General features: G+C 50.1%; 2 protein-coding genes and 1 long non-coding RNA gene across 9 annotated transcripts; 2 read left to right on the forward strand and 1 right to left on the reverse strand.

Annotated features, from left to right (window-relative positions):
• The first annotated feature begins 114 nt into the window (after nucleotides 1–114).
• Nucleotides 115–15,795, forward strand: MDC1 (mediator of DNA damage checkpoint 1). 5 transcript variants are annotated; one of them, XM_007194005.2, is made up of 16 exons: nucleotides 115–220; nucleotides 1,626–2,304; nucleotides 4,610–4,751; nucleotides 5,333–5,713; nucleotides 5,799–5,868; nucleotides 6,164–7,638; nucleotides 8,151–8,216; nucleotides 8,381–8,470; nucleotides 8,861–9,658; nucleotides 9,768–9,811; nucleotides 10,310–12,268; nucleotides 12,350–12,469; nucleotides 12,595–12,777; nucleotides 13,000–13,125; nucleotides 13,224–13,334; nucleotides 15,017–15,795. In XM_007194005.2, exons 3-16 carry the CDS (start codon nucleotides 4,613–4,615, stop codon nucleotides 15,182–15,184), a joined length of 5,730 nt encoding a protein of 1,909 aa, XP_007194067.2. In that variant the 5' UTR covers nucleotides 115–220; nucleotides 1,626–2,304; nucleotides 4,610–4,612; the 3' UTR covers nucleotides 15,185–15,795. The 5 variants fall into 5 exon arrangements, with proteins under 5 accessions (XP_007194067.2, XP_057410694.1, XP_007194070.2 ...); XM_057554711.1 differs by having other exon boundaries at nucleotides 13,060–13,125; XM_007194008.2 differs by having other exon boundaries at nucleotides 8,861–9,082.
• Nucleotides 15,403–21,985, reverse strand: LOC130709042 (uncharacterized). Of its 2 annotated transcripts, XR_009009491.1 has the most exons (4): nucleotides 21,562–21,985; nucleotides 19,551–19,634; nucleotides 18,188–18,946; nucleotides 15,403–15,538 (listed from the first exon to the last, which is right to left on the reverse strand). It is a non-coding gene; the product is annotated as an uncharacterized LOC130709042 (long non-coding RNA). The 2 variants fall into 2 exon arrangements; XR_009009490.1 differs by lacking the exon at nucleotides 18,188–18,946 and having other exon boundaries at nucleotides 15,415–15,538; nucleotides 21,562–21,924.
• On the forward strand, nucleotides 18,432–21,369 carry NRM (nurim). 2 transcript variants are annotated; one of them, XM_007194011.3, is made up of 4 exons: nucleotides 18,432–18,565; nucleotides 19,125–19,321; nucleotides 19,927–20,103; nucleotides 20,459–21,369. In XM_007194011.3, the coding sequence occupies exons 1-4, from the start codon at nucleotides 18,433–18,435 to the stop codon at nucleotides 20,738–20,740; spliced, it is 789 nt and encodes a 262-aa protein (XP_007194073.2). In that variant the 5' UTR covers nucleotide 18,432; the 3' UTR covers nucleotides 20,741–21,369. The 2 variants fall into 2 exon arrangements, with proteins under 2 accessions (XP_007194073.2, XP_007194074.2); XM_007194012.3 differs by lacking the exon at nucleotides 19,927–20,103.
• Nucleotides 21,986–21,993: the final 8 nt, after the last annotated feature.

The following is a 21,993-nucleotide window of genomic DNA, read 5'->3' on the forward strand; positions in this document are numbered from 1 at the left end:
GCGGGCAGGGCGGGGCGCGCGTGCGCTGGGGCCGGGAGGCGGGAGAACGAGCCCCGCGAGGTGGTGGGGAGACAAAGCCTCACCGAGGCTGGCCCTGATTAGTCCGTGCTGGTCATGTATCAGACGTCCATTGGTCCCTGCTCTGCAGGACGAGCGCAGTCCTCCCTGGGAGTTGTAGTCCTCTATTGTTGTCCACGCTGCAAGATGAAAGAACAAATGGGTGGGTACTGGGTATGGGGGTTTTGGTTTGGGAGTTTTTAATGAAAAATGACCTTGCGCAAGGGTTCCTTCCTCTATGCCGGACTTTCCTGGTATAAAAAGAGGGTAGTTTACGGATACAGAAATTGGGAACCCGGGGGTGCCAGGCGTTGGAAGGTGGAGTGGGGGCACGCCCTGAAAGCTCCCCGCTGCGGTAGCTCTTGAGAAGACAGGACTGCTTAGCTCAGCGAAAACTGGGGAGAAATGCGGCACCCTGATCCGCTATCTAACAGCTGGTCCTTTGGTGACCCAAGGCATGGACTTCAGTAAGCTGCTGCTCCCCCAGATACCTCAGGAAGAAGGAGGGGATTGCCCTCCTGCTATTTCCTTGGGAGTTTTCTAATGATAATGTTTAGAAACAAAATTGCAGCAAGGGCTTTTCAAGATAGAGAAGTAATTGTGTGAAGGGTATGTTCAAGAATAAGTTGAATGGTTTAGAGAAGTTGATATGCCAGAAGTGTCTGTCCATGTGGGGGGTCTGGGCCTTAGAGCAGCGTTTAACACACTGTATTGTCCAGCGGAGAACTATGGGGTGAGATACCTGATAGAATTTCAGTGTCTTCCAGCCTGCCTCTCTAGAAACTTTGATGAAGTCAGTGTTTTTTCAGTTCACTGATTTCACTGACTAGGTGGCTGACCATGGCAACCTTCCAGGAGCCTCAGGATTGAAATAAAAGGGGTAGGAAGGTGATGGGGAAAAAACTGGATGAGCTGAAGTCTGAGTGGCATGTTTCATCTCAGGGATTAATTCAACTTGAGAGATACTAAGTGTCCACCAAACCAGGAGCTAGGGATACAAAAATGATTAAGAAGTAGCTCACTGTTCTCCAGGATCTTGCAATTTCGTGAGAAGTGTATAAACAATAATTGAGTGTGGTAAGCACTGTGATAAAGGACATGTGATATCAAGGTCATCATTGTTAATTCACATTGGATTCAACACACATTTCTCAGTCATTTTATAAATAAGAGAACATCAAGTTGTGTAAGACCCGCCTACCCACTTAAAATAGAATGTTCATGTTTTAGGGCATGATCACAATGAAAGTAATTACGTATTTTGTGGTAGTGAAGAGAGTTCAGGGTTTACAATTAGGGAACTGGTTTCAATTTGTCTCTACCTTACATTAGTTGTAGGCAAGTTATCGGCAGAGCTCCGATTCTTTCTATAAAACCTATTTCTGCCTATTGTAGTCAGAATGAAGTGAGATAAGAATGCAAAAGGTCTTCCTAAATTATTCATGTCAAATTATTATTCTTGTCTTAGTATGACATTTAATGAAATAAATGATATTTATCATCCTTGAACCCTTCAAAGACCTCGGTCAGCCTTCAAGATGGTTAACGAAACAGTTCTGTTTGCCTAGGGATCTTTACTCTTGGAGAATGACCTCAAAATGTTCATCAGGAATGTATTCTCAGAGAGGAAATGACATGACTTCAAGACGAGCTAACTCATAAGAAAATGAACTTCCATTGCAATGAGTCCTCAAGCGCCACGCCTACGGGATATTTTCCAAACTGCAGCCTTCAGCCACGACTACAACCCGCAACCCATTTTCATTTCTCATGAGTCAGCGGACACCATGTCTGGGAGGACCGGGGAAGGACGCTCTGGCCGCACTAGATGCTTGGGGCGACGACTATGATAAGCCCCTCTATCCGTCGCTGGCGGCCAGACTCTGTGGTCGCGATTTGGAAATCTGCGCGGGAAGTGGGCGGTGCGGTGAAGCGGCGGTGGGTTGTCCTTTGAAGCTGCCCAATCGAGGTGCACTATTCTGTGCGCCTTCGGCGGCCTCTGATTACAGCCTCAGCCAACTGATCTCAGCCTCGCCGGAGAAGCCGCCCCTTTGAGCTGTAAGGGGGCGGGGACGGGGCGGGGCTCTGGCTGTGCCTCAGAGTTGGCGGCTTGCTCTGTCGGCGTGCAGCCGGGCTGTGAAAGACAGCGGCAGGAGCCAATCAGCGAATCGGCCCTCGCCCCGCTCAGGCACTCGCGCCATCCCGGTCGCGGCCGTTACTGGTGGCGCGCGCGGGGACTCAAAGTAGGTGAGTTCTGAGGGGGCCTCGCCCACGGTTCCCCGGGTGCCATCTTGGTTTTCCCCGGTGGGCGGGAGGGGCGTGCCTTTGGTACGACTGGGCGGAGGATACTTGGAAATTTGCTTCTCGAATTATAATACTCATCCTTACTTGACGCCCCTTCCTGACCTTAGGTATGAAGACACAGGGAGACGTTGGGCTAGGAGGGAACCCATGGGATGGAGGGAGATCAAAGGTGGTGGCCCATGGATTGGAGCCGAGGGTCATGGGCACCAGCTGAGTTCGCCAGTCATAAGAACGGAGTTAACACTATCTCCATGGAGGTGTCCTACTTTCCCAACCTGTCAACAGTTTCCCTTTAGAGTAGCCTCTTTCATACCGTTTTGAGTTTTCATCTTATTTGTTCTTTAATTAGGAGGGCAGAGTTAGTTTTACTTTTGGTTCAGGAATGTATCCCGAATACTTACAGCGGTACCAGGTGCGCAATAACTGTTGAATGAATATGATGGACCCTTGGGGAAAAGACACAGTTCTTCTGCCTGGTCCAGTTCTCGAGGTGGGGTGTGAGGCAGAAATGGAATGTTATAGTTACACTATGGTGAGAACTATCAGGATAAGTACAAGTCCACCAACCACCGTGAAACACTTAGGAACATGGGGAACACCAGAAAGCAGAGAAGACTCCAGGCAAGGCTTTGCTGAGGAAGTGACATTTGAACTGAATTGTAAAGGATGGGTAGGATTTGGACCAAAAAACTATGAACAAAGGGCTAAGGAGCTGGCTAAGGCCTGCAGATGAGAGGGACAGCAGGAGCAGTGTGTTCAGAGACTGGGGAGAAGGTCCATGTGGCTGAATCATAGGCTTGAGTGAGGTGCGGGTGGGACATACATTTGAGGATATGAGGTTCTGATTGTGGAGGGTCTTGCTAAGGAGTTTAGATTTTATTTTATCCTATGGGCATGGAAATCCATCAAAGAATATTAAACAGAGGAGAGACATTATCTGGGTGGTCCTGGACAAATTCCTTAATCCATCTGTATTGCAGTTTCTTTATCTGAGAAATAGAAAGTAATAATAAGGAATTCCCTGGCGGTCGAGTGGTTAGGACTCCGTGCTTCCACTGCAGGGGCCAGGGGTTCGATCCCTGGCCAGGGAACTAAGATCCCACATGCCATGCTGCGTGTCCAAAAGGAAAACAACCAAAAACAAAAAGTAATAATAATAGTTTACAGGATTCTTGTGATAATTAAATAAGTCAGTGAATAGAGCAGTAATTAGAGTAAAGTAAAGTAATTAGAGCAGTGCTTGACACCTACCAAGCCTCTCTTTTGGCTGTTACGATTTTTTGCAGTTTAGTCTGATCACACTGAGATGATCTGATAAAGTGTAAAAAGCATGGGCTTTGCAGCCAGAAGCACAATTATTTCTACCCTTTTCATTTACCTGCTGTGTTATCCTGATTGAATATTTTTAGCCTTAGTGTTCTAAACGCCTGCCTCATGGCTACTATGCCTGATACATAGTTGATGTTTGGCGAAAGTTATCCCAATAGTGGATAGTGAAATCAATTTAGTGGATTGCAAGTCGGCGTTTAAAAAATTGAGAAGAGAAAAAATACAGAATGACAACTATCAGTGTGTTGTATAAAGGCTTAACATTGTTTCTCAAAACATTTATCTATAAATAAGCATGTGGAGTTTTTTTGTTTTTTGTTTTTTTAAAGATTTATTTATTTATTATTATTTATTTATTTTTGGCTGTGTCGGGTCTTAGTTGCAGCACGTGGGATCTTCGTTGAGGCATGCGGGATCTTTCATTGCGGTGCGGGGGCTTCTCTCTAGTTGTAGTGTGCGGGTTTTCTCTTCTCTAGTTGTGGCGCGCAGGCTCCAGGGCACGTGGGCTCTGTAGTTTGTGGCACGCAGGCTCTCTAGTTGAGGCGCCCGAGCTTAGTAGTTGTGGCACACGGGTTTAGTTGCCCTGCGACATGTGGGATCTTAGTTCCCTGATCAGGGATCGAACCTGAGTCCCCTGCATTGGGAGGCAGATTCTTTACCACTGGACCACCAGGGAAGTCCCAAGCATGTGTTTTTATATATATTTCTGTACTGGGGACTCTATAATATTTATTTCTTATTCCGTATCATGGTCAAAGATATTTCTTAAGTGCTTCAGAAGAATAACAACAGAATGATCGGCAGAAAGGGAAACATCAGCCTCCATAGCTATCCAGGTTTACAGCAGTTAGCAGTCTCCTCTCTGAGGCTGTGTGTGTGACCCACTGAAAGAGGTGATAATAATGTGTTTTTTTCTCAGATCATGGAAGACACCCAGGTTATTAACTGGGAAGTTGAAGAAGAGGAGGAGGTTGAAGAGAGACCCAGTGAATCTTTGGGGTGTAGCTCGGAGCCCCTTGGGCGACTGCGTATCTTCAGTAGTTCCTATGGACCAGAAAAAGGTCAGGGGTTATTGGGTGCTGAAGTACTGGTATAGGCCTCTTATTTCTGTGGGGAGGTAGTTGGAGGGTTGTAAGCTTAGATACGCATCTGGGAGATCTGAAAAAAGGTTTTACTAGGAATGGAGAAGAGGGGGCTGATTGATCTGATTGCTCCAGGCAAGTGCCCTGGACTCAATGGGGGTGATTTTACTTTGGTAGGAGAAGATGAAGGGATTCAGATAAAAATCCAGTGAGGTCTGGAAACGGGTGGTGGTGATGTTTTGCACAACAATGTGAATGTACTTAACGTCACTGAACTGTACACTGAAAAGTTGGCTGAATGGTAAATTTTATGTATATTTTACCACAATAGAAAATAATCCAGTGTGGATGGATGGGGTATTGATTATGAATAATGCATTGCATATATTCTTTATTAGCTAGTTATCCTGGGGCCTTTTATTTTTCTAATGCATGGGGGGACCTTGAGTGAGTAGTGAGGTACTTAACAGGAGTGAGTAGTGAGGTACTTAACAGGAACGTTTTCCTAATAGCAGGTCAGGACTCTGGCCTTGGAAACCATCTACCTCTCTAATTCTTAGATTTCCCATTATACCTCGGGAAGAATGTGGTAGGCCGAATGCCTGATTGCTCTGTGGCCCTGCCCTATTCATCTATCTCCAAACAACATGCGGTGATTGAAATCTTGGCCTGGGACAAGGCACCTGTCCTCCGGGATTGTGGGAGCCTCAATGGTACTCAAATCCTGAGGCCTCCTAAGGTCCTGGGCCCTGGGGTGAGTCATCGTTTGAGGGACCGGGAGTTGATTCTCTTTGCTGACTTGCCCTGCCAGTACCATCGCTTGGATGTCCCCCTGCCCTTTGTCTCCCGGGGCCCTCTAACTGTAGAGGAGACACCCAGGGTACAGGGAGGAACTCAACCCCACAGGCTTCTGTTGGCTGAGGACTCAGAGGAAGAAGTAGGTAAGTTTGTGTATTGGGAGGGCGGGTGAGGAGATGGGGATTGTGAGTGTAAAACTGTCAACTTACTCCTTTCTACAACTGACAGATTCTCTTTCTGAAAAGTGTGTGGTGAAAGGACCAAGGACCTCCTTTTTGGCAACAGTAGTTCCAGAGAGGTGAGTGCCAAAGGGCCAGACACCTGAGTCTTCAAAAGAAGGAGGAATCAGGGGCTGGAGGATCCATCTCTATGAGAACTTATTACCATGAAAGTCCGGGCTGGGGAACTACACATACTTGTTCAATCAACTGAATTTTTATTGAGCACCTCTGATGTGTCAAGTAGAAAACTAATTGCTGGAGATAGAAAAGAAAATACTACCTCATGTCTGCCCTCAAGGAGCTCCTAGTTGAGTGGGGTATCCCTTCTGGGGAAATAGATTCTATAGACTCTCTCTTCTCTTCCCTTCACAGCGATGAGGAGGGACCTTCGTCTGCCCTGGATGGCCCTGGGCCACCTTTTGCCTTCAACTTGAACAGTGACACAGATGAGGAAGAAAGTCAGCAACCAGGAGCAGGGGAGGCCTCCTCAGCTGTCAGAAGAGTCACCGCTGCAGAGACAGAACAGCCTAAACCTGTCACAACTGAAATCCAGCTTGAAAAGGATCAGTGTTCAGTGAAGGAGAAGAACAATGACACGAAAGTTGAGAGGAATGCGAGGAGTGGGGTGGTTCCAGTTGGAGTGATTCTGGAGAGGAGCCAGCCTGCTGGGGAGGACAGTGACACAGACGTGGATGATGAGAGCGGGCCTCTGAGAAGGCTCACTGGGGTCCATCTGGAAAGGGCCCAGCCTTGTGGCTTCATAGACAGTGATACTGATGTGGAAGAAGAGGGGATCCCTGCGACCCCAGCAGTAGTTCCTGTGAGGAAGAGGCACATCTTCCATGAAGTTGGTACAGAGAGTCCTCGGGCACCTGGCGTGGCACATCGGCAGGAGAGCCCGGCTGGTAGTGATACAGATATAGAGGAGAGGGAGGCCCCCCTGACCGTCCCTCTGGACAGAAGCCGAGCCTCTGTCGTGATCGATAGCAATACAGATGACAAGGAAGAAGTCTCAGCAGCGCTCACACTGGCACATCTAAGAGAGAGCCGGGCCGTTGCGTGGAACAGAGATGCAGATGCAGAAGAGGATAGGGCCCAACCGGTGGCCCTTCTGGAGCAAAGCCAAGCCTCTGCTGGGAGAGACAGTGACACAGACGTGAAGGAAAAGGGGCTCCCAGTGGAGAAGACAGGAACTGTTCCCAGGGGTCACACGGGCAAGGCATATTCGGAAAAGAGTCAACCTCCTCTCAGGGACAGTGATACAGAGGTGATGGAAGAGAAGAGCTCACTGGGGTTCCACCTGCAGAGAAGCCAAGCCTCTGCCACAGTGCATGTCAACACACAAGTGGTGGAGGAAGTCCTACCAGGGCCAGCTGTTATACTTCTGGAGAAGCATCAAGTACCTGTAGCATGGACACATCAAACAGATGTGGAAGCTGAAGGAGGCCCAGCAAAGCTGCCTGTGGTGTATCTAGAAGAAGCCCAGCCTCCTCTAGCTGGGGACTGTGGCCCAGATGCGGAGGAGAACACATCCTTAGCAGCCTCAGCAGTGGCAGATGTAAGAAAGAGCCAGCTTCATGCAGAAGAAGATACTGGGACAGAGTGGGCTGCAGCCGTTCTTGAACAGGGCAGAGCTTTTATGGCTGGGGCCCAGGGTGGGTCACCCGCGGCCCAAGTGGAGCAGGACCTTCTCCCTGTCTCAAGGAATAACATAGCACATCTGGTGGTGGACACAGGCACTCCAGGGGAACCCACCCAGCCACAGAGAGAGGGGGCCCAGACCCCCACAGAAAGGGAGAGAGAACCACATGTGGATAGGACCATGAACTCTGGAGACAACCACGATGGTTAGTGCTGGCCTTCCTTCTTCCCTTAACCCCCGCAATAAAAAATGCTTCTAGGGTATCTTAGTTCATTTGAGCTGCTATAACAAAATACCATAGACTGGGTAGCTTATAAACAACAGAAGTTTATTTTTCACAGTTCTAAAGCCTGGGAGGTCCAAGATACCAGCAGATTCAGTGTCTGGTGAGGCCCCGCTTCCTTCTTCATAGGCAGCCATCTTCTCACTATGTCCTCACATGGCAAAAGGGCCCAAGGAAGCTCTCTGGAGTCTCTTTTGTAAGGGCACTGATCCCATTCACACGGGCTCCAACCTCATGACCTAATCACCTCCCAGAAGCCCCACCTCCTAATACCCTCACATTGGAAATTAGGTTTCAATGTAAGAATTTTGGGGGAGACACAGAGATTCAGCCTACTGCATGGGGTTGGGGCTGAGGAGAGAATAGTAGAGAAAAAGGAAGGAGTTAAGGGTCAGCTGTGATTTTTTAATTATCCTATATTCCTCCCCCACCAGATTCTGAAGATCTGGACCTACAAGCTACCCAGTGCTTTGTGGAGAGAGAGAATCAGAGCCTGGAAGGTGAGGACATCTGTGTCATGTGGATACTGGTACAAACAGGAGCTTGGAGATCAGACTGGTAGTCCTTGAGGGTGTGAAAGCTGGGACGGGCAGGGTGGGAAACTAAGAATGGGACCCCGGAGTTCTGTGGAGCAGTGCTCAGGCCATGCTTTCTTGTGCAACAGTCCCCAGCATGGAGGATGAACCCACCCAGGCCTTCCTGTTTACTCTGCCCCAAGAGCCTGGCCCTTCCCGTTGCAGCTTCCAGGCCACAGGTATAAGAAACTCTCCCCTCCTCTGTGTCCCTAACTTGGCATCCTTATTTTCCCCCTCTACATGTTTCTTTTATATTCCTTGACATTTTGCTGATGTTCCTCCATCTCATCAGAAAAAAATGCCATATTAAGTCAGACCCATAGAGCAACTAGTCTAGCATAAGTTTTTAAGAGGCTACTGAGAGAGCTTTTATATGAAGGTTTGGGCTTACTTTTTGAGACAAATGTTAAATGTTATGACTATCTTCCTTATTCCCAGCTTTCCTTTAATAACCCATTTAAATTTATTATGCATGAATTTGTCTTCATCTTTTCTCAAGCTATTACCTTTTCAACCTACATTCCTCTCTCTCTCTCTCTCTCTCTCTCTCTCACTCACTCTGCTTTCAGGTTCCCTGGATGAGCCATGGGAGGTCTTGGCTACACAGCCATTCTGTCCGAGAGAGTCTGAAGCCTCTGAGACCCAGCCCATTGCCACCCACATTGAAGCCCATGGACCTTGCCCCTCTCCACCTACGGCAGCACCACAAGAGCAACATCCACAAAGTCCAGTTCATGCAGAGTCACTGGGGATTCAAGGCAGAGGGATGCAGACTGTGGAGGAAGACATGGGTACACCAAGAGAAACAGCAGAGAGGGTGACCCCTGAGAGAGGGCCATTGGAGAGGGAAACTGAGAAACTGCCCTCGGAAGGAGAGAGGGAAGATGTGATGGGAGAGGAAGAATCAACCAGGGGGATACAGGACAGAGAACAAAAACAGGTGTTAGCTAGGGATACTCAGAAACAAGAGTCAGACAAAAGAGTAAAAAGTGCAAGTACTGAAAGGGATATGGAGAGTTTGAAGGTAGAAATTGAGACACCTAAGGAAATACAAGAGAAAGAGAGAGAAAAGCAGACCCTTACAAGCGAAATATTTGACAGAGAAGCAGAGAAACCAGTAGCAGAGAGAGAGTGTGAGGCAGGTGGGTTAGAAGGGAAGGTACCCAAAGTGATGCTGGACAGAGGCCCACAGACAGGGGAGACAGAGGCGGGGGGCCAGGACCAGAAAGGCCAGGCCTCAGGTTCGACACCAGAGCCTGGAGCGGGGGCGGGAGACCTTCAGGGACTTGCTTCAGACCCCATAGCTTCTGGGAGCCAGTCAGGTGGAGGAAGGGGTGCCCCAGTGAGACCCAGGAGGCAGCAGAGAGGTAAGTAAAGGTAGAGGGGAGCCTAAGGTGGTACACAGCCCTCATGATAATCAACCCCTAAGTGACTGACTGCTTAGACCTCAGCTACTTGTCTTTCCCTTCTGTCTAGGCTACTTGAATTGTAAGATGCCACCTGCTGAGAAGGCTTCCAGGGTGAGAGCTGCTTTCTGTACCCACCTCCCCACTCCACAGGTCATCTCTGCATCTCCTCCACTGCCCCTTCCCCTGACCTTGCTTTCATCTACTCCTTTCCCCATGTTTTTAACTTTTCTTCCATTTTCACTGCTCCTTAGTTGGCTTCTTAGTTGGCTCCTTAGTTGGCTTCTATCCGTTTACTTTGACACCTGTTGTTTTCCGTATCTGTTCCCCAAGTTCTGTCTCCCTCTCCCTGACTCAGAAAGCTCCTTTTTTCAAGTCCCTTCCCTCTTTCTCGTAACCGTCCTCTTTATTAGCATCATCCATATATGGAGAATACTATACTGGCATTTTGGGGAGAGGTCTTTGGGAAAGAGGAAATTCCCAGTCTAATGGAACAGACAGAAAGAGAAATGCCACGAGTACACTCTATAAACAAGGATCAAGAACAGTATCCAAGTCCTGTCTCTCTTCTCTCTGTCTCCTCCTCCCTCACTGGCTTCCATTTCTCCCCAGGGTGATCAGGAATCCCCAGCTGCTTGTCGGCCTCCGGCAGTGCAGGAAGCTTCCACGCCACTCCAGAACCCCCTCATCTCTCAGAGCCCCAAACGTCCTGCCCCTCAGTCCCTCCTTTCGCCCTCTCCACCTCCTTCAGAACCGCCCATTCCCAGGACCAGACAAAATGAGAGTCAGGAAGCTCTGGAGACTCCCTTTTCCTCAGAGCTGGACGCTCTCCACCCAAAACCCAAAGTCAAGCCCCAAGGGTCCTCTCCAGTTTCTTCTGTACCCCTTGAGCCCCACCCTACCACCTCCACAGACCAGCCTGTCACCCCCAAGCCCACATCTCGGGCCACTCGGGGCAGGACACTTAGGTCCTCCGTCAAAACCCCTGAACGAAATGTCTCCACAGCCCCTGAGTTCCAGCCTTCTGCCCACACAGACCAGCCTGTCACCCCCAAACCCACATCTCGGGCCACTCGGGGCAGGACACAGAGGGCTTCTGTCAAGACTCCCGAACCAGTTATCTCCACAGCCCCTGAGCCCCAGCCTTGCACTTCCACAGACCAGCCTGTCACCCCCAAACCCACATCTCGGGCCACTCGGGGCAGGGCACTCAGGTCCTCAGTCAAAACCCCTGAACGAAATGTCCCCACAGCCCCTGAGCTCCAGAATTCTGCCCACACAGACCAGCCTGTCACCCCTAAACCCACATCTCGGGCCACTCGGGGCAGGGCACTCAGGTCCTCAGTCAAAACCCCTGAACGAAATGTCTCCACAGCCCCTGAGCTCCAGAATTCTGCCCACACAGACCAGCCTGTCACCCCCAAACCCACATCTCAGGCCACTCGGGGCAGGGCACTTAGGTCCTCTGTCAAAACCCCTGAACAAAATGTCCCCACGGCCCCTGAGCTCCAGCCTTCGGCCCACACAGACCAGCCTGTCACCCCCAAACCCACATCTCGGGGCAGGACACAGAGGGCTTCTGTCAAGACTCCCGAACCAGTTATCTCCACAGCCCCTGAGCCCCAGCCTTCCACTTCCACAGACCAGCCTGTCACCCCCAAACCCACATCTCGGGCCACTCGGGGCAGGACACTTAGGGCCTCTGTCAAAACCCCTGAACGAAATGTCTCCACAGCTCCTGAGCTCCGGCCTTCTGCCCACACAGACCACCCTGTCACCCCCAAACCCACATCTCAGGCCCCTCGGGGCAGGACACTTAGGTCTTCTGCTAAGACCCCTGAACCAGTTGTCCCCATAACTCCTGAGCCCCAGCCTTCCACCTCTAAAGACCAGTCTCTCACCCCTGAGCCCACATCTCAGGCCACTCGGGGCAGGACACATAGGTCCTCTGTCAAGACATCCCAGCCAACTGAACCCACAGCTCCTGACCTTGAACCTTCGTCCCCCACACACCAGCCTGTCACCCCCAAAGTCATAGCTCAGGGTGGTCAGAGCAGGACACTAAGGTCTTCTACAGTAAGTGCTGTGCCAGTGCCTACCACCCCTGAGGTCCACTCTCCAGTCCCCACAGAACAGCCTATTCCTCCTGAGCCCATCCCTGAAGCCAATTGCAGCAGGAGGCCAAGGGCCACTAGGAAACCTGGGTCTCTCACAGCTCACGTTCATGAACCCTACTCTGCGCCCTCCGAACCTAACTCCCGGTCCTCAAGGAACCAGAGACGAGGGGCGGTGAGAGCAGCCGAGTCCCTTAGCACCATTCCTGAGCCTGCCTTTGCCCAGCTTCCCGAGGCACCCACTCATGCTCCCCAGATCCCAAAGGGGGAGGCAGCAGATAGATCTGGCTTCACCCCAGAGCCCCAGCCTGAGGCCTCTCAAAATCACAAGAGGCCTTTAGCTACTGTGGACTCACCTCCACTTCAAAAACGGCTCCAAAGAGGAGAAGTTCCCCAGAAGACAGCATTCCTTAAGGAAGAAGAAGAAAATCCTGCAGCGAAGCTGAGGAAGATAGAGGTGAGGAGGGGGCTGGAGTCACCTAGTTTGGAAAGAGCTTGGGGGCTTGGAAACTCCCACCAAGTTCTCTCTCAATCCCAGGATGTAGTGATTCCAGAACCAGGCAAGAGAAAGAGAGAGCAGACAGAGGAGGAGCCCCGGGAAATACCGAGCCGCAGCCTGCGACGGACCAAACCTATCCAAGAGTCCACGGCCCCCAAAGTAGGAGAGAAGGGCCCTGGGGCTTTGTGGGAGGCGGAGATGTGGTAGGACGGGAGGAGACCCAGGGGATTTGGGAGACGATGGCGCTGGTTGCCGTGACCAGCTCAGGCTAACCCCCTTCACAGGTGCTCTTCACAGGCGTGGTAGATGCTCATGGAGAGCGGGCAGTGCTGGCCCTGGGGGGCAGTATGGCCAGCTCAGTGGCTGAGGCTTCCCACCTGGTGACGGATCGGATCCGCCGGACAGTCAAGTTCCTGTGTGCCCTGGGGCGGGGCATCCCCATCCTCTCCCTGGACTGGCTGCACCAGGTGGGAGGCCAGGAGATGATGACAGACCCGTAGAGATAGTGACGGGAGAAGGCTGCTCACATGGGGCTCTAGAAAGCGGTGGGAGGAATGTGGGTACAGGAAGACGAGGTTAGTGAAGCAGAAGGCTTAATTCTGAAAACACCTCGTGAGCTCCCTGTAAACGCTAGACAGAAGAGCTGGGTGAAGGGCTGGGCTGAGCTTTGATACTGTTACCGTCCTTAGTCCCGCAAGGCAGGTTGCTTCTTGCCCCCGGCTGAATATGTGGTGACTGATCCTGAGCAGGAGAAGAACTTTGGCTTCAGCCTTCGGGAGGCCCTGAGCCGGGCTCGGGAGCGAAGGCTGCTGGAGGTGAGAGGCCATCTTCTGCCCCACACTTCAGCTGTTTCCCAGCGGTCCACGGCCTCTCAGTGCATCATCTACTGTCTCCGCCATTCTCTTCCTCCTAGGGCTATGAGATTCACGTGACCCCAGGAGTCCAGCCACCACCACCTCAGATGGGAGAGATCATCAGCTGCTGTGGAGGCACCGTCCTACCCAGCATGCCCCGGTCCTATAAGGTAGGGGTGGTGTGTTCAGGATCTGGTGAGGTGGCAGTTAGAGAGGTGGCTGGAATGGGAACAGGTTAGAGGAAAAATGGAGGTACAGATGGGAACACGGAGTAGTGAGAGGCTGGGAGAAGACCTCTGGTATAGAGAGGGATGGAGAAGGAAGAGGTCTGCTGATACCAAATGGACTTATTTTTATTTTTGTATTTACAATTTTTTGAAATATACACAAAGGGAGAGGGAATAATGCAGCGAACCACCATATACCAATCACTCAGATTCAACAGGTTAATTTAGATTTTGCTGCATTTGCTCTATCCCTTTTTTTTTTCCTTTTTCTTTCATTTTCTTTGCTGAAATTTTTAAGGGAAACTGCAAAGGTCATTATTATTTTTTCCTACATACTTAAAATATACATCTCTAAGAAATATGTACATTTCTTACATAATCACATGCCGTTATTGGTCAATAACAAAATTAACAATTGTTTCCTGGTAACTTTGTCTTACTCCATTAATCAAATTTCTCGAGTCATCTGAAAATGTCTCTTTACAGTTCAAATCAGGACTCAAACAAGGTCCATGTATCCCCACAATGGCGCTGTATCTCTTTTTTTTTTTTTTTTAATTATTTATTTATTTATTTATTTATTTATTTATTTATTTTTGGCTGTGCTGGGTCTTCGGTTCGTGCGAGGGCTTTCTCTAGTTGCGGCAAGTGGGGGCCACTCTTCATCGCGGTGCGGGGACCGCTCTTCATCGCGGTGCGCGGGCCTTTCACTATCGCGGCCCCTCCCGTTGCGGGGCACAGGCTCCAGACGCGCAGGCTCAGCAGCTGTGGCTCACGGGCCCAGCTGCTCCGTGGCATGTGGGATCTTCCCAGACCAGGGCTCGAACCCGTGTCCCCTGCATTAGCAGGCAGATTCTCAACCACTGCGCCACCAGGGAAGCCCTGGCGCTGTATCTCTTAATTTGCTTTTACTCTAGGGCATACCCCCCAACCCACCTAGCCTTTTTCCTGCCATTGACTTCCTGCAGAAACTAGGTCACTTGTCCTTTAGAATGTTCCACAGTCTGGATTTTTCTGTTTGCTCCCTTGTTGTGTCATTTATCTTATTTTTCTATCTTTTATATTTCCTGTAAATAAATCGTAGTTAACTTTATTTATTTTTTTTTATTTTTTTATTTTTTTTATTTTAAAGGTCAAGTTTTTTTTTTTTTTTTTTTTAATTTATTTATGGCTGTGTTGTGTCTTCGTTTCTGTGCGAGGGCTTTCTCTAGTTGTGGCAAGCGGGGGCCACTCTTCATCACGGTGCGCGGGCCTCTCACTATCGCAGCCTCTCTTGCTGCGGAGCACAGGCTCCAGACGCGCAGGCTCAGTAGTTGTGGCTCACGGGCCCAGTTGCTCCGTGGCATGTAGGATCTTCCCAGACCAGGGCTCGATCCCGTGTCCCCTGCATTGACAGGCAGATTCTCAACCACTGCGCCACCAGGGAAGCTCTTCGTAGTTAACTTTAAAAGGTTGAACAAATTCAGGTTCAACTTTTGTGGCAAGAGTTCTTCATACACAGTGTGTGTCATATGGCTTCCCATCAGGAGGTACTGCTTTTGTGCTGCTAAGACTGATTAGTGGGTCCCGAACGTATTTCTAGGATTCTTTTTCACCCCTGATTTTCTGTTTTCTCTTTCTTCCAGCCTCAGAGAGTTGTGATCACATGTTCCCAGGACTTCCCTCGATGTGCCATTCCATTTCGGGTTGGGCTGCCCATCCTCTCACCTGAGTTCTTGCTCACAGGAGTGCTAAAGCAGGAAGCCAAGCCAGAGGCCTTTGTCCTCTCCACTTTGGAAATGTCATCCACCTGAAAACCCCACCCCAGTATGCTTTTCCTCCCAGACCAATATATAAAGTGTTAGAAATATCTGGAAGAAAGAACTTAGGGCTTTAGAAAGGATTGGGGTGTACTGATCTGATTTGTCTTGGAACATGGGTGGGGCCGAAAAGGCTTGTTGGTAAACAAAGACAGGGAGATTGGGAGCCACAGATTTTCTTAAATGGCCATTTAAAGTTGGCCAATCCCATGCTCAGATATCTTAAGTTGCTGCTCATATTTAGCTGGACTGATGTGCTTATTGCTCTATGGCATGCACAGTGTCCTGCCTCCTGTTTGGAAACCATTTGTTTCTCTTCTTCTTTTCTTACTGGGATTCTTACTCATCCTGCAAAAGATAGTGGAAACAATTTTAGTGTCCTGAACTTGAAAGAATGCTTGGAGTGAGTAAATTTGAAGGTGGAGTTATGGAATGCTACTAAAATATTTTCCTCTCTCCTTGACCTATCTCGTTAGAAGCATCCTTTAGCTTTGACGTTGAGCAAATCTCTGCCCTTTTTTTTTTTTCTGGCCTGCTTTTCCAGTATTTATAAAGTTAGCTTAGGCTTAACCTCTGTGATAAATAAATATTCACTATGTGCCTTATGGTGTAGTACAGTTTTATTTTGTAAATTTTAGAAGTTGGTTGATTACAAGGATGTAGAGAAATTGGAACCCATCTACATTGCTCATGGGAATGTAAAATGATTCATCCACTGTGATAAGCAGTTTGACAGTTTCTCAAAAAGTTAATTATAGAATTACCATATGACCCAGCACTTCTACTCATAGGTATATACCCAAAAGAATTAAAACAGATGTTCAAACAAATACTTGTATACAAATGTTCATATCAACACTTTCACAAGAGCCGAAAGATGAAAACACCACAAATGTTCATCAGCAGATGAATGGATAAACAAATTGTGGCATATCCATACAATGGAATATATTCAGCCATAAAAGGGGATGAGGTACTAATTGTGCTACAGTGTTTTGAGGATGAATCTCAAAAGCTTGTGCTAAGTAAAAGAAGCCAGACACAAAAGGTCACATTGTATGACTCCACCTGTAGGAAATACGCAGGATAGGTAAATCCATAGAGACAGTAGATGGTGGTTGCCAGGGCTGGCAGGGAGAGAAAATGGGGAATGACCGCTTAATGGGTACAGGGTTTTATTTTGGGGTGAAGAGAAAATGCTTTGGTACTAGAGAGAGGTGGTGGTTTCACACATTATGAATGTACTAAATGCCACTGGACTGTTCTCTTTAAAGTGGCTAATTTCATGTTATGTGAATTTCACTTCAATTTAAAAAAATACTGATTAGTTTTGGGCAGTTTTCTGCAGGTAAGTTATACTTAAGTTTGGAAAACTTTGGTGTAGTAGAAACAGGATGAGCTTTGCCAAACACTGTGCTGGCTTTTAAACATACCTAATCTCACAATATGTATTAAGCATAGCCATAGTGGGTGTGGCACACAGTAGGACCCAGATAAATATTAGTCCCCTTGCACTGCTCAAAGCCTTGTACTGTGTGAAGCTGCCTGTGTCCTTGAGGTCCACTGGATTCCTTACAGCACCTGCTGTCTCTATAGCCCCACTTAGCACTCATGTGCACACCCACTCCATGACTGGTACAATTTAAGTGCCCCAATTTAAATTTCTAGAGAAGAGAGATCTTTTCTTACACTTCCAATGAATCCTACAGCTCATAGCACATTGTGTAATAAATGTCTCTGTCAGTCAGGATCCTAAGAGGAAACTATGGCACAGTCAAATTAGGATAATTTGGAGAGAGTTCAATGAAGTGAAAATTAGAAGTAGGCAGAGTGTAGAGAAATCACAAAGAATATTGCCAGTACCCACAGCTCTGTTGTGGCCACCTGTAAACCCAAAAGGTTGAGAGGAGGGAACAGTTACATAGAAAGGCTTCCCTCAAATGCTGTGATTTTCTTTGATGTAGTCCATTCGGGACAACTTCCTGAGGCAGAAAGCAGGATGGAGAGTGAATCAGGAGGGAAAACATAATGATGTCTGGTACAGTATAAAATAGCATTGATTCAGAGGAGAATGGGAATACTAAGCCTCCAGGAGGGAGAAGGAATATAGAACCTGTAGGATGCTGTTTGGCAATTTTGTCATCCCTGAGCCCACAGGACTGGCAGCTCCTTAATTCTTATCTTGGGAAATTTTCTTGATCTCTTTAGGCCTATGTTTCTTCTATCTATTAGCTGAGGGAATTAGCTTCATGATCTCTAAGTTCCTTACTATGGTCATAGCTACTGTGACCAGGTCCTTAGCTACATGATCTTTAACTCTAATGGAGAAAAACCTTACTTTACTTTGATTTTTAGATGTGAATGTTAGTCTGTAGGTATTACAAACAGGTCTGTAGGAAAAATTTTGGACAAAAGATCTTAGTGCTTTCTGACTAGTAAGTGGAGTCAAACTAATGAGGTTGTATAGGTAGTTAATTATCACAAGCTTGGATAAAATGAACATACTACAAAGTTTACAACTGTAATAAAGTTTTCTATCACAAATATTTTAACATATTGTTACTCTCATGGTTACAAAGTAACAGCCTTTGGCATTAACAACAAATCTTTCAGTGTTACAGACAAGTTCTCTCCCCTTAGCAAGTGGAGAGGCAACAACTCAACTTTATAATAAATTACAGACTAAGCGTTAATTTGTGGTAAAATAGTCACTCTTTTTCATCTAACAAGCTGTAATGGGTGATTCAGAGCTTTGGGTTCTCAGCCTGGGTCAACAGTCTTCCGTTCTCTCACCGTTCATTATTAAAGTGTTAACTGAGGCTTTGTAACCTCTGACTCTGGCTGTTTTCTAGTCAAAGCTGTTAAAGGAAAGTGGGATCATAATGCTGTTTCTGCAAGAACCCTGCAAGAGAGGAACTGTCTTCATTTTAGATGCGAAAACTAGCCCAGCTGCGATTCAAACCACGTGACTGACTGAACAGCCGCTGCCCTTCTCACCTCTCACTTGGGATTCTAACATTCCCTTCTGTGACGCGGAGATCGCAGACCGGGGAAAGGCACTCAGGGATCGGCCCTGCAGCTCGGTGTGAAAGAGCCGCGCGCGCCAGCCGGAAGCCTGGGCGTCGGCGCGCGGGAGCCCCGCCCTCCTGGGCAGGGTCCCAGGCGGGAGGCGGGGTCGGGGCGGAGCCTACGGCCGCGGGAATCCCAAACCCGCCCCTTTCCCCACCCCTCCATTTCTCGCCATGGCCCCTGCACTGCTACTCGTCCCTGCTGCGCTCGCCTCTTTCATCCTGGCCTTTGGCACTGGAGTGGAGTTCGTGCGCTTTACCTCCCTTCGGCCACTTCTTGGAGGAATCTCGGAGTCTGGTGGTCTGGGTGAGCGGGAGGGAGCGAGGATGAGCTCTGGGGTAGGGAGGTGGAGCCGGAGCAGAGGGAGCGGGGGCGGGGCTTGGAGACAAATGACAGGGGAAGTCCAGGAGAGGGAACTAGAACCATGAAAGCCGCCGAGACGCTGCAGGCGAGACCAGAGGGCTAAATTAGGTACTCAGGGATTAGCGGTTTGGAGAGGCGGGAGAGTGAGGACTGAGGGGGGAGAAAGGGCGATGAGCAGAGTATTCTAAGGAAAGGCTTCGTAAAGAGGACTATGGAGAGTGTTATAAAGAGGGAGCATTTGGAGAACCGAAACAAGAAGGGCACTCCAGCCATGCCTTTCGTGACTGACCAGCATGAATCCTCTTCCCCAGCTCTGAAGGAGGCCTGGGGAAGAGGGAAGAAACAGGGAATAGAAAAGTGAGGTGGGCAAAGCCTAGAGAGGAAGCATTAAGGCTCTTGAAAGCATTAAGGGACATGGCCTGGGGTCCCAAGAGGAGATAAGGGTAGGGAGTTTCTCCCACAGTCTTCTTGATCTTTTGTCCCTTTCTCCAACTCCCGCTAGATGCCCGCCAGGGATGGCTGGCTGCCCTGCAGGACCAAAGCATTCTTGTCCCCCTGGCTTGGGATCTGGGGCTCCTGCTACTATTTGTGGGGCAGCACAGCCTCATGGCAACTGAGACAGTGAAGTCATGGATGTCCCGGTACTTTGGGGTCCTTCAGAGGTCACTGTACGTGGCATGCACTGCCCTGGCCTTGCAGGTATGAAGCCCTGGCAGCTGAGTCCTCAAGGGAAACAGTCTGTGGGAAGGAGTCCATCGATTGGAGAGGCAAGGACCTTAGGCTTCTGATAAAACATGGGTTTAGGAGGAGAACTAAGGGTGTTCAGGACTGTAATCTCAGCTCCCATTCCTCCACAGCACATATCCTACTTTTTATCAAGAATGGTGTACTGCTTGTCATTCCCCGAGCATGATATATGCATTCTCACCGTTGCAATTTTGTTCATGTTGTCCTGCTTGAGATTCCCTTGTTAACTCCTCTTCAGTCCTATCCTTTCTTCAAAAGCACTTCCCTAGGGCGCAAGAGAAAGCTTCCCAGTTAGTACTCATCTGTTTCTCAGTGGGTGCTTGGCCTAGGCTACTTTGTGTACCTATCTGGTGACTCTCATCCATTCTTTTAAGTCCTCAGAGTAGAGACAAGTCATTCTTACATACTTGGGACCCCATCCAGTACCCTCCACATGTTGAACATGCTCATGGTAGAGGCGGGGAGAGCAGCAGGCCAGCCTGGGGTGGGGGCAGCCTCTGGGTCTAGGTCTTTCAAGGGTGGGCTGCTGGGATACCCAGTCCCTCATCCTCCTTCAGCTGGTGATGCGGTACTGGGAGCCCGTGCCCAGGGGCCCCGTGTTGTGGGAGGCTCGGGCCGAGCCATGGGCCACTTGGGTGCCCCTCCTCTGCTTTGTGCTCCACGTCATTTCCTGGCTCCTTATCTTCAGCATCCTTCTCGTCTTTGACTACGCAGAGCTCATGGGCCTCAAACAGGTGAGGCTCCCAGATCCCTACCCAAGACCTCTGATCCTTTCTAGAATACCTCTTTCCCCTCCAAGGATGTCCCTCCTCCTCCCCTACTCTTCCATCTGCCTCTTGCTTTTGACTCCCTCACCTCCCTTTCTTGTAAGATAGTCTCCCCTCAGCCCTCCCTCAAAGGCCAGAAACCATGGGCTTCCTGGGCCTGGGGAAGTTTCATGGACCAGAGATGAGGGTCAGGGATCCCAGTCTCAGAAGGGTGGTTCCTGGGCCTGCGTTATAGAAGGAGGATGCCTGGAAGGGGAGGAAAGAGGCAGCTAAGTTGCGACAAGGGCTTGACTCCATTTCTAAGCCATTCTCCCTCTCCTAGGTGTACTACCATGTGCTGGGGCTGGGTGAGCCTCTGGCCCTGAAGTCTCCCCGGGCTCTGAGACTCTTCTCCCACCTGCGCCACCCAGTGTGTGTGGAGCTGCTGACTGTGCTATGGGTGGTGCCCACCCTGGGCACTGACCGCCTCCTCCTTGCTCTCCTCCTTACCCTCTACCTGGGCCTGGCTCACGGACTTGACCAGCAAGATCTCCGCTACCTCCGGGCCCAGCTGCAAAGAAAACTCCACCTGCTCTCCCGGCCCCAGGACGGGGAGGCCGAGTGAGGGGCTAGCCCTGGTTCCAAGCCCTGTACTTCCTTTTCCCCTCCAATTCCAAATCCCCTTAACATCCAGGCCTTGGCTGCCTCAGACCAGAGGCCCAAATCCATGGACTGAAGGAGCTGTCCCTTCCCTTGCTTGAGCCTCCACTCCTTGGGTCCAGCTCCATATCTTAAATTCTGAGTTTCAGCCATTGGACTCCAAGGGCCGCTTCTCACCAGCCAGGAAGAGGGAGTGGGGAACTTATCTGTCTCCTCAGAGTTTAGGGCTTGACCCTCCATTAACAACCTCCTCACAAGGAGAAGGGTCTGGCCTGACCACTCCCCTGGTTCTATTTCTGGCCTCTGCGCCTCAAGGATCCTCTTCTCCACGTCTAGCTCCCCTCCTAGGAGCTGGACCAAGGCCTGCCAAGTTTGATGATAGTGGCCGCCCCATCAGGCTCCACACCTTGAAGCTGCAGCCCAGCCCCACTGTCTGGCCTTTCCAGCTCCCTAGGCCCTGGCCCTGGGCTCCAGATTCATGAACCTAGTTGAGCGGATTCTCCTGCTCTTAATTCGGGGGACTAAGGGCTCCCTGCTCTCCCGAGTAACTCGCGCTACAGGAAAATAAAATTCAGCCTGGTTTTTCTACGTGTAGCATGCAGTCTGTCAGTGTCTCTCAAGCTGCAGGGCTGACTCTGGGAAGGACAGGCGAGCCAGACTCGAGTCTGGGCATCGGCCGCGCCCTCTGGTGACCGCTGGGTGGCGGCCACTCCCCGCGGACCACCCCCCCCCTTCCCGGAGCACCCGGTCCCCCTTCCTCCAAATCCCCGTTTCCTCGCTGCAGACCTGGGGACCCACGGCAGACAGGTTGAAGCGGAAGAGTGGGGCAGCGGCTCCAGTAAGGGAGCTAGCTTCCAAAACCGTTGGCTTCCGAGCGCCGCTCCTGCTGACGCCCCGTCCCTACGGGTCCCCCGCAGCCCGGCGGCCGCCCCGGCCCCCAGGGTAACAAAGGCTGGCCCGGGAAGGCAAACGCGTGGGGAGGAGTGGCAGGAGATGGGAAGGGCGGGCCCGGCTCGGAGCAGCTGCCGCTTCCTCCCCAAGTCCCTCGAGGGGCCTGAGTCATGGGCCGCCGCCCTGGGTTGGCGAGCTGGGGGCGGAGGTCTGGACACCTGGGTTATCCGGGAGCCGGGTGAGAGGCCCTGGGGACAGACGGCGGAGCGCCAGGGCTGGCGGCGGGAAGAGAGGAGACCCGGAGCCGAGTCCCACGCGGGGTCGGAG

This window comes from Balaenoptera acutorostrata, chromosome 10 (assembly GCF_949987535.1).
Source record: "Balaenoptera acutorostrata chromosome 10, mBalAcu1.1, whole genome shotgun sequence".
NCBI classification, from domain to species: Eukaryota; Metazoa; Chordata; class Mammalia; order Artiodactyla; family Balaenopteridae; genus Balaenoptera; species Balaenoptera acutorostrata.

Coding starts and splice junctions, on each gene's coding strand:
- MDC1 (XM_007194005.2), top strand. CDS start 4,613: ATGGAAGACACCCAGGTTATTAACTGGGAAGTTGAAGAAGAGGAGGAG. Junction 12,269..12,349: donor CGAAGCTGAGGAAGATAGAG/GTGAGGAGGGGG, acceptor TCTCAATCCCAG/GATGTAGTGATTCCAGAACC. Junction 13,335..15,016: donor GCATGCCCCGGTCCTATAAG/GTAGGGGTGGTG, acceptor TCTTTCTTCCAG/CCTCAGAGAGTTGTGATCAC.
- NRM (XM_007194011.3), top strand. CDS start 18,433: ATGGCCCCTGCACTGCTACTCGTCCCTGCTGCGCTCGCCTCTTTCATC. Junction 19,322..19,926: donor GCACTGCCCTGGCCTTGCAG/GTATGAAGCCCT, acceptor ATCCTCCTTCAG/CTGGTGATGCGGTACTGGGA. Junction 20,104..20,458: donor AGCTCATGGGCCTCAAACAG/GTGAGGCTCCCA, acceptor TCCCTCTCCTAG/GTGTACTACCATGTGCTGGG.